The sequence below is a fragment of the Hipposideros armiger genome, unplaced genomic scaffold (assembly GCF_001890085.2).
Source record: "Hipposideros armiger isolate ML-2016 unplaced genomic scaffold, ASM189008v1 scaffold_574, whole genome shotgun sequence".
In the NCBI taxonomy this organism is placed as follows: domain Eukaryota; kingdom Metazoa; phylum Chordata; class Mammalia; order Chiroptera; family Hipposideridae; genus Hipposideros; species Hipposideros armiger.
This window is the reverse complement of record NW_017731924.1, coordinates 632,487-643,086: the sequence shown is the minus strand read 5'-3', so window position 1 is coordinate 643,086 and position 10,600 is coordinate 632,487. Positions and strand designations below refer to the sequence as shown.

At 53.9% G+C, this 10,600-nt stretch overlaps 1 protein-coding gene across 1 annotated transcript in view; it reads left to right on the top strand.

Moving 5' to 3' along the window:
• Nucleotides 1-1,807: 1,807 nt before the first annotated feature.
• The window catches only part of COL22A1 (collagen type XXII alpha 1 chain), a 200,887-nt gene continuing 192,094 nt past the window's right edge, over nt 1,808-10,600 (top strand). The window contains exons 1-2 of the mRNA XM_019624053.1: nt 1,808-1,811; nt 1,899-2,465. Coding sequence (XP_019479598.1) covers nt 1,808-1,811; nt 1,899-2,465 — 571 coding nt within the window. The remainder of the gene's footprint in view (nt 1,812-1,898; nt 2,466-10,600) is intronic.

Below are 10,600 nucleotides of genomic sequence, written 5' to 3'. Positions count from 1 at the left end.
GGATGACCTTTTGTGTCGAGGAGAAACCTCCCCCCCCAGGAATTATCTCTGAGTCCCCGCATCTGGGCAAACACACCCCAAAAGCTCTAATCCTATTAGGGACCAATCCTGGGAAGGCAGGGGTTTACCTCAGCTCCCGATAGGCAGAGTTTAGCTTAGATTTTGAAAACTAAGGGAAGGGTTGATGTGGAAAAGTAAAGAATGGTACTGGCTCAAGGCGGGACAGGGAAGCATCTGTGTGTGTGCATGTGTGTGTGCACGTGTGCGTGCGTGTGTGCGCGCGCGCGTGTGTGTGTAAATGCATATAGCTTTATTGTGTTTCTGTTTTTGAACTTAGTTCATTGCTTGTGAATATAAAATTAGAAATACAAACTAATGAAATCAGTCATGGTTCTGCTTGTCAGCGGTAAACAGGGTTTCTTTTTGCAGGTTCTCTTAGACATGCATACACAACCCCACACGTAGACACACACGGGCTTTCCACACCCAGCGATGTATTGCAAAAATGCATCCGTGTTGGTAGTAAGGATTCCTTTACAGCCACTGTGTGAACACAAGATGGTTTTTATTTTAAGTAGTTCCATATGGGTGATCAAGCACGTTGTCTCTGGGATTTAGCTTGGCAGCGCAGTCATAAACTTCCCTTATACATGTTCTTTTTCCCCTTCCATTTATCTTATTATTCTCTTAGGGTGAATCACTGAGGGTAAATTTGGAATTGGTGGATCAAAAGATACCTTCCTTTATAGGGCTTTTAAGACCCAGAGAGTGGGTGTGACACATCCCTCAGCCACTTGTCCACTCTGGCTACCATGGTCTCTGTGATTTCTGCCAATCTGACTGGGTTGTTTTTTGTTTGTTTGTGTGTGCGTGTGTGTGTGTGTTTTACCAGCGAAATGTTTGTGCCAGCTGCTCCCAGAGGCCTGGTCAGCGGCTGCTATTGTCATGACCACGCCCCATATTCTGGAAGAGTCAAGACTGGGGCGTCTCGATAGTTCCCTTGTACGTTTGTGCCGCACTTTGAGGTTTAGAAAATAGTTTCATATTATCGAATTCTAAAATGAGGATGAGCCAGCCCTCTGCACTAGTTTGTTCTGAGGATCAGAAATAAATTATATGGTGCCATTGTTTGTTGAACCAAAAGCATCATGTAATTAATATAAAATTTATAGTTAAAAAAACGTAAGCCTATTTTATAGTTTTACAGAATTGTATAAGTTTGTATTTAAAATGTATGCATGCATCATATTTTATATGATTTCTGCGAGTGACATACAGTAAACTATTTAAATATCCAACCAGAGAACACTGGCTAAATGAATTATGCTCATCCTTGCAGTGGACTCTGTAGCCATGGAAACCAGCATATCACACTGGAAATGGGTTTCTAGCACATTGCTGGATGCGGGGGAAACACCTTATATATCAGTGTGTCCAGTACAGTCCCAATTTCATCAACAACTATATGGAAATAGAAAATAATCAAGTATATGCACCATGGTTAGCCGTGGTTAACTCTGTGTAGATGGGATTATGGGCATTTCAAACACTTTTTGATTGCCTTTTCTGAAATGGGCATTTTTTTTTTGTAGCAGGTTTAAAAAATAATGAAGTCACTCTGTAACCAAGTATTTAAAGAAATTGATACAGTGGTGTTCCATGAATGTTAATCACTTTCATGTAAGATTATATACTGTCAGCTGACCCTCATGGCACCTTGGGGATACTCATCATCATGGGACAGTTAGGAAACTGAGGTTTGAGCTTTAAGGCCGCTGGACAAGTCCCCCAGCCAGTGGGAGGCAGAATGGGTGGGTGCTGGAGGCAGGTCAGTCTGACCCAACGACCAAGCACCCTCTTCGCACCCCATTGACCCTACCTCACTCTCTCCCCTGCAGGTTGCAAAACTGTCCACTACGACCTGGTCTTCCTGCTGGACACCTCCTCCAGCGTAGGCAAGGGGGACTTTGAGAAGGTTCAGCAGTGGGTGGCTAACCTGGTGGACACCTTCGAGGTGGGCCCCGACCGCACCCGTGTGGGGGTCGTGCGCTACAGCGACCAGCCCACCACGGCCTTCGAGCTGGGCCACTTTGACTCCAGGGAGGCGGTCAAGGCGGCCGCAGGGACCCTGGCCTACCATGGGGGCCACACCAACACAGGCGACGCGCTGCGCTACATCACGCGCCACAGCTTCTCCCGGCGGGCCGGGGGCCGGCCTGGGGACCGCGCCTTCAAGCAGGTGGCCATCCTCCTGACCGACGGCCGCAGCCAGGACCTGGTGCTGGAGGCCGCGCAGGCCGCGCACCGCGCGGGCATCCGCATCTTCGCGGTGGGCGTGGGGCAGGCGCTGAAGGAGGAGCTGCAGGAGATCGCCTCCGAGCCCAAGTCCGCGCACGTCTTCCACGTGTCCGACTTCGACGCCATCGACAAGATCCGTGGCAAGCTGAGACGTCGGCTGTGTGAGAGTGAGTGCGCAGCGCCCGGGCGCGGGCGCGGGGCTCCGGCCGCCTGCCAAGGGGCCGTGTGGCCAGGTCAGGGGAGGCCCCAGTGCCATGCCGGGGCTTGGGGGGGCGGGTGGCCGCGGTGGCCTGAGGTCCCCATTCCCGGACTCTGTAACGTCAGAAACCCAGTTGCACCTACAGCAGCATGTGCCTGTCACCAGGGCTGTGTCCTGTCGTCCTGGACGCTTCCAGGGCTGCAGAGGAGGAAAGGAAGTCATGGAGGGCTGGGCGCGAGCCCCACCCGCCCCGCCCTGAGATACAGGAGGTTGGTTAAATGTCCCCGGGTGGCGTCTTCAGCTCTGCAGTGGGAAGACGTCCACTTCCCCACAGAGCTGTTACAGTCAGAACCAGTGCCCGGCCCCTGGGGCTCTGACCCCTGGTGGGGACGTTCTGAGGCCAGCCCCTGCCCAGGACAGGAAGGGTGAAGTGGGTTTCTGTGGGCGACTGGGGTGCTCAGGGTGGGGAACCCTAGAGAGTCCCACCTCAGGCCGGGCAGGGGAGCCCTGGGGACACGGCAGTGGAGGCGGAGGCCGGTGGTGGGAGCAGCTGGCATGACTCCTTGTCCCAGGGATGGGCCTGGCTTGCAGCCCGGTGAGAAAACAGCTAAGCTGTGCCTGAGACTGGATGCCCAGTTTCTCCACCACTGTGACCCTTTTCCTTATATTGGCTCACTTAATCTCCACGTTTTTATTCACGGACACTCATTGGGGATCTACTTTTTGTGTGGCCTTGTGCTGATTTCTGGGCCTATAGAAAAAGATAAGACACAGCCCCTGCCCTCAGGGTGTTCATAGTCTAGATGGCAAAAAATAAAAAAAGGTACTGTGGGGGTGACTTTAATTAAGGTGTCACAGAGTCTCATGGGTAGGGTCCTGCTATGGCTGTGGTGGGGGCGTGGCTCTGAGCATGAGGGAGGGCTTCCTGGAAGAGGTGGTGCTTATGGTGCAGGACAAGCCCGAGCTTCAGGATGAGGTGAAGACATGGGGTTAAGGGACAGCGTGACACAGTCGAACTATAATGGGCCCATGTGACCAGGGAAAAGGAGGGCAGTGGGGGTTGGTGGCTTTGTCAGGTTGTCAGGGTCTGCAGCCAGGAGGGCCTGGTGTGCTAAGGTGAGGCATTAGAGGCTAAGGTGATGTCGTTAGAACAAAACCAGGGTTTGCTCTAGTCAGGCTCCTCCAACCGGCTAAATGGATGTGAGATTTAAGCGGTGCTCCGTCGTCTGCAGGGAATCCTGTTTGGTAAATACAGCTGTAAGCTGACAAGAGCCTGCTCTGTTCTGGTGACAGATGATACAAAATCCTCTCACAATGGCTTCAATTAGAAACAAAGCAAAACACAATAAAATAGCTAACGGGAACCTTTTGAAAGGAGGGTAGTAAGATGGAATCAAGGAGTGTCACCCAATCTAAACCAGGAGTCCCGGGGCACCTCGGAGACCCTGTGGGTAACTCCACAGCCCGGATAGCGGCTGTTCTGAGTGGGGGCCTCTCTGGACGATGTGGAAAATCCCAGACTGACAGCGTGGGGCTTTTCTGGTGCAGTAATCACTCCAGCTTACTCCTTCACTCAACAGCCATACATTGTAGCAGTCATTGTAGTCAATCTAATCTATTCGTTCAGTCTGTAACAACCCAATCATCCATCCATCTGGTCACTCATTCATTCATTCATTCATTCATTCAACAACCGCACACTGAGTGACGCCTCTGCTGGGGGGCATGCCAGGTGCCCAGGATGCAGTGACGGATCTGACGTGACTCGTCCTTGCGAAGCTTCTGTCCACTTGGGGAAGCAGGAAGTGGCTGATAATTATTCCACAGAGCGTGTACCCTGGGGTTTTTCTGCGTTGGGCCTGGCTTCCACTCGAGAAGAGAAGTTTCAGGAGGGCAGAGGCTGTTTCTTGGTGCCCTATCACCTGGAACAGGGCGTAGTACATGGGCGGAGCTGCTCAGGTGTTGTTTAAAGAAAATGAGGGCAGTGGCCGGGCGGTTAATTCTGTGCTTGCCGTTGACATATGCTTATAGATGATGAGGTCGAGGGTCTCCCTCCTCCCAGATCCACAGAACAAGAATATTCAGCCAATCTGGCATGGCAGCCAACAACAACCGAAGTGTTTAACTCATGCACTGTGTTGGCGCACAGAGGCCAACGGTTAGGTTTTGAGGGTCGGTGAAGGTCTAGACAAGGCAGGCTGGGTGGGCTAGGCGGACACATGCCAGAGACACCGTGCCGCTTCCTAGAGGGGGACAAATGCAGAGGGGGACCCCGACCAGACTCTACTGGGAGCGGGTAGAACTGAGGGTCAGCACTGACCGAGCACCACACGCTGACAGCACTTTGCATCACACCCCAACCTGCCCTGCGAGGTGGGTGTCGACGTGGCCATTTGCACCTGGGCTGGCTCTCACATGTGGCCACTGGCCAGTCGGGGACTGGTCAGTGGCCCCAACATGTGTCTGCAAGTCACATGTACACAGATATTTGTAGATTTAGTATGAGAGAGTGAAGAGTGTCATGAATATTTTTATATTGGTTACATAGGTACATGATAATGTTTTGGAAATGTAGGTTCAGTACGATAGATTTGTAAAATTAATCTCACTTGGTTCCTTTTACTTTTTATGTGGCTACTAGACAATCTAACATCACGCATGAGGCCCACGTCTGAGGGTTTCCTCCCCCTCTTTCTCCCCCTGTCTCTTTCTCCGTCTATTCTTCTCCGATGCTAATGCTGGTGATGAGGTCCTGTTGATTCCCGAGCCCAGGCCTCCCATCCAGCTTGGCCACAGCAGGGAGCAGTGGCAGCTGTGTGGGCCAGCAGGCGCCCGGGCTGTCCCTTATAGGGGGAGTTGGTCCCAGGTCAGGGCACAGGAAGCGAGGGGCTGGCGTCTGGGCTGGGTGCAGCAGCCCTGGCCCCCAGGCAGCCCAGGCTGGGGTCTGTGAGCAGTGGCTGCTCCGCTCTGGGAGCCCCCCTGAGAGTGACCGTGTGAGCAGGACAGAGGGAGGCGTGGAAACGGGACTAGGCCTGGGATTCGGCAGAACTTTTTCTGGGTGGCTGCTACAGAAGTCTCTCTCTGTCCAGCTGCCCCTGAGCCCCCTGTAGACCTGCCCCGTCCTGCTTCTCAGGACCTCAGGGTGCCTCCATTCAACACTGTGTGAGCGCTTTGTTAGAATCCCAGCGGCCACGGAGTCACAGGTGCAAATAGCATAACTTAGTCCCGCTCGATTACTTTCTAGCACATTCTGGCTTACCCTGCGCTTACACCCGTTATCAGAGCTAATACGTGCTACGCCCTGGATTGGAGGTTGCACTCTGATTACTAATGACTTATCAGTGAGGTGACTGTGATTAGAGCTGCTCCCCCAGGTGGCCCAGCTGGCGAGGCGCAGAACTGTGTGACATCCCCTGTTCTGTTTAACCCAGGTCCTGGGTGTCTGTCAGGAAGTGACAATATTTAGGAGGCGCCTTTACCTCCACGGTGTCACTGCAGTCTCACCACGATCCCCTAAGTAAGTTCTCCCCGTTCTGTCATTGATGGTGCTGGGGACAGTGGGGCGAACTGGCTTATCCAGGCTCCCGGGGCTCCAGGGCCAGCACCCACCACCTGAGAAGGTGAGTCCTGTCCAGCTGCGCTTCTACAGTCCTAGCGGCTATGTAGTCACTGGGCCCTAGCACAGCCTGCCTTGTGCACGGTGACCAGTGGCTGTTGGTTGAATGAATAAAACTCACAGTGCTTGAAGTCATTATCCCCGCGTTATTATATCAATGAAAACATATCTGCAAGCCTATGAGTGGAGTAAAATCAGCAGCAGGAACAGCTAGAGTTATTAGAGACGGATCTCCGGCGTGACCCCCTCCTGGGCCTCCCCCGTGGTCGGCTCTGGTGCCCGACTCACTGGCCCCCTTGGCCTGGGGCTCATCCGGGAAAGCACCTCCGTGTCGTGGCATCACCGCCCGCCTCTCTGTGGCCTGACAAGGTTCCCAGGGGACTCAATCTCAGCCTGGCTTTCCTGCAGCGCGTGGGGCGGAGGCTGCGGACGGGGCCAACCCCAGAGCATCGGCTGTAATTAAGAGCTTTCTCCACCCCGGGCTCTGTCGTGGCCACAGAACAACCTTTATATAGCTTATCGGGTCACCGTAAGTGAGCCTGTGGAATGCCAGCCACCGCCGCCGAGGGGGCCTCCACCTACTTCTATTTTGGGGACACTATGAGGGTCCTCTCTCCCCCCTCCCACGGGCAGGGGACATTTCCTGGATCCTGTCCTTTAGGTCGTGGACAAGGGGGCTGAGATGTTGGTGTGGATCCCGGCCAGGAAGGGGCCTCCGCCGTGCTTCTACGGTGCAACGTCACAGGGCACACGGTCGCCCTCTGTGTCTCTTTCTCTTGTTGATGTGGTCACAACTAGCTCCATTACTGTCCCAGTGAGAGCTTTGATTACTGGATATTATACCTACCACTATGACAGGAGGAGAGAGGGAGGGGGAGGTTAATTCATTGCTCTCCTAGAGTTCTCACTGGAAAATGTCAGCATCTACATGCATTTGGCTTAGTGTGTGGCTCTGCATGTGCTCAGCCCCTGCGGGTCTCAGCTCCCTGTAGGCGGGTTAGCACCTCCTCAGACTCAGCTGTGAGGATAACGTGAGGTTAGCCCGGGGTGGGCACTGACAGCCTCTCCCTTGCTCTGTACTGTGGCCGTGGACAGGCCACTCCACCTTCCAAGGGGTGGGGGACTGTTAGGTTCACTTGAAAATTTGTTTTGTACTTTTTGTCGTGCAAAGCATTTTCAGTAAATAACAGAAATCATTTGTGTCATTGGGAATGGACCGGATAGGCCCTATAGATACCATGTCACAGCAGTGGGTGTTTTAAGGACCCTTTACTGTTGGGTCATTTTTGCCACCATGTATCTATCGACCCCGTTCTCTCCTGGACATTGTGCTGTGGCATGGGGATCGCATTGGTGAATGAGACACCTCTGATCCTACGTTTAGTGTGCTGTTTCCCAGAAGGGAAGGGAGGTAGATAATCAAAAATCAATGGGTAAGGTAATCTCAAATAATGATCCGTGCTCTGAACACAATAAATCAGGGCCAAGGTGGGGAGATTACAGGAAGGCCTCTTTGGGAAGACAAAAATCTAGTTGAGCTTAGAATGACATGACACAGCCATCCATGCCAAGATCTATGAGCCCAGAGTTCCAGGCAGAGGCAGCAGGGAGGCAGAGGGCCTGGGGCAGGTGCCGAGGGCCAGGGCAGCAGCTAACAGTCTGTAGGAGACGGTGTGATTATCTGTGGGCTCACTTTCCCAAGTTCACACAGGTAGGAGGCCATCCAGGGTTCAGCCGTGCGTCTTCCTCAGCCAGAAGCAGAGCCCACATCAAACCCCTGTAATATTCTGCGCCTTTGGAGACCCAGCGGTTACGCCCAAGGGACGGGCTTTGGCGCTGGCCCCTGGCAGGTCTGGGTGGCATGTCCAGCCTGGGAAGCTCTCTGGGACCAGCATCCCTCTGAACCTGACTCTTGCAGCCATCAGAGAGGTGCAGCCCTGCTGGTGACATTGTCCCTAGTGCTACACTGTGTTCTTCCTGCCGCTGGCTTCACATCCCTCTGACCAGCTCAGAGACTTAGCAGTAAACTCAGGACATGAACACACACACATACACACACATCCGGGAATACGTGTGTGGCCACAAGGCGACCCACCCAGCTGGTGCCCTGGGTGGATCCGAAGGCCGGGAGGAATCGGTGGCAGCACCAGCTGTGGGTTTGGAGCGCCACGTGGATGTCTGTGGCTTGGCCCTTGGGACCGTGTCAACCTCAAGAAGCAATTGAGGTCAGGACCCCGCCCTTTACCTAAAGGTCACTGCGAGTTCCCCCTGGAAAAACTTGTTATGATCGAGGTCACCCTATAAATAGTAATTGGGCTACTTAATTCTGATTATGTGTTGAGAAATTTTATGTGAAAATGACGAAAAATGAAAACGCCCATCACTTATTTTTAATTTGTGTACTATCTCATGGAAGGCTGTGGTCAGCCAAGCCCAGGCCTGGAGATGACCCCTGAGCCCTCTGGGGCACATCCCTGCCTGACTGACTCCTGTGTCCGCCTAAGACCCTGTGACCCGTGTGTCAAAACTGAATGGTCTGCCTTTGGCCTCTGCTGGCCCAGGGACTGTGGCCGCGTCTCACTCTTTATAGTGACCACTCGACTCTATGGAGACATGCACCATCACTCCCCCAAGCCCTCCCCAAACTGACCGTCGTTCTCTCTGCTGCTGGGATCACATCGTGCCAAGCGTCCCAGCTCATGGAAGTGTCACTGTGCGCTTCACTTGGTGGCTTTAGCTTTGAGTTGGTAAAGGGCTGAAATGCAGTGGCCACAACTAAGCTGGTACTTGCAAAAAGTATGTCTGCTCACACACAGACCATCTCTGTACAAGCAGATGTCTGCGTTTAAGTGCACATCCGTGTAATTAAACATGTGGGGAAATTCTGCACTTCCGGGTGTCTCACGGGGGGGCAGCTGTCCCTGTCCCGGCTGAACTTGGCTGTCCTTGTCCTTGTCAGAGGACGAGTGGGAGGCGGGGGTTACACAGTGTTTAGGGGCTTTCCAAGAAATGGGGCTGATGAACTTCAGCGCCTCTGATACAGCCTCACACTTACGGGAAGGCGGAGGGTAACAGTTGTCAAAGCAGGGTGTTCTGGGCGACTTGTCTTACTGGAAGACGTGTCAGCCTTTGTCCTTTTAATTACAGGATCTGGTTTCTGGGAGTTTAACCCTCCCCTCCCCCGACACACACACAGTTATACACACAGAGACACAGTCTCATGCCTACATTCAAACACACAGGGCCACACACACACTCACTTACACTCAGAAGCATGCACGTGTACACACACACACACACACACACACACACACACACGAACCTTCACGAGGGTGGTCAGCACAGTACAGACCCCTTTTTTCTGCCCCTTCCCCTGGAATAGGCTACACGCCGGACACGCGCTGCGCCGTGCTTAGAAAAACACAGCTTTGTAGAAAGCAGTGCATGTGGAGTGTCTGTCTGCGCTTATGAAATACCTGCTCCCATTCTCTGGAAACCTGACCAGCCAATTTTAGTTGATTCGGTAACGGACACGTAGTATGTTTTTTATTTGTTTTTATTGTAAATAATGGTTCTAATTTACATCATCTGACAACCCGCTGTGAGAATGAGAGGGCAAAGGGGGCTCTGTGTCAACAGGTGCTATTGGGGCCGCCCTGAGGCAGCCGGGCAAGCAGGAAGCTGTGGTGCCCACAGGGCATGGACGGGCACCGCTGGGCGTCTGCTCTGGGTGTGTCTCCTGCAGCCATCCTCTGCCTGGAACCCCTGAGGCTGCCTGTGCTTGGCTTCTGCTGTGAGCAAGGAGCTCACAGGCCAGCGCAGGGCTGAGCAACTCCATTCCCCGCTCTGCTCGCCCGAGTGGGGCGTGCCTGCCCAGAGCCTGCTGCACACGCGCGGCGACCCTAGCCCATCAGAGGCCTGGGCAGAGACCCAAAGGAGGCCTGCCTGCTGTGGGTTTTGTGTTTATATAAGTTACAGATGACGTGTACAAAGCGTTCCGGGGAACAGCTCCGTCCCCACACAGGGCCTCGGGGGCAGGTCTGTGCTGGGAGTCCTTGGACCCCGTTAAGTGGCATGCTGACATCGTGGCCCAGGAGAGTCAGACTTGGCCTCCGCCCCAATCCATGGCCTGGCCCCTTTCTCTTCACACCTCCTGCCCATGGGGGGGCCTTATGTGCATGTGTGAGGACGCTCCCAGCTACAAGGTCAAGCTCTGTCCACAGTCCACACACAGCTGCCCCGCAGATCCCCTGGGCCCAGGACTCACCCTCAGGAGAACCCATCTGCAATGAGGCTGGCCCTTTGGAGGTGGGCTTGGGCTGTTCGGGCAGGAGGTCCAGAGGGGTGCAGGGGAGGGGCATGGGGTCTGAGTGGGTGTGACCCCCTGGCCGCCCCGCCTCCTCGGCGAGTGAGATGAAGCTGGAGGACTTCCTGGGAGAGGAGCCTGGGTCCCAGGGCAGCACTGCCCATCTCTCTCTCTCTCTCTC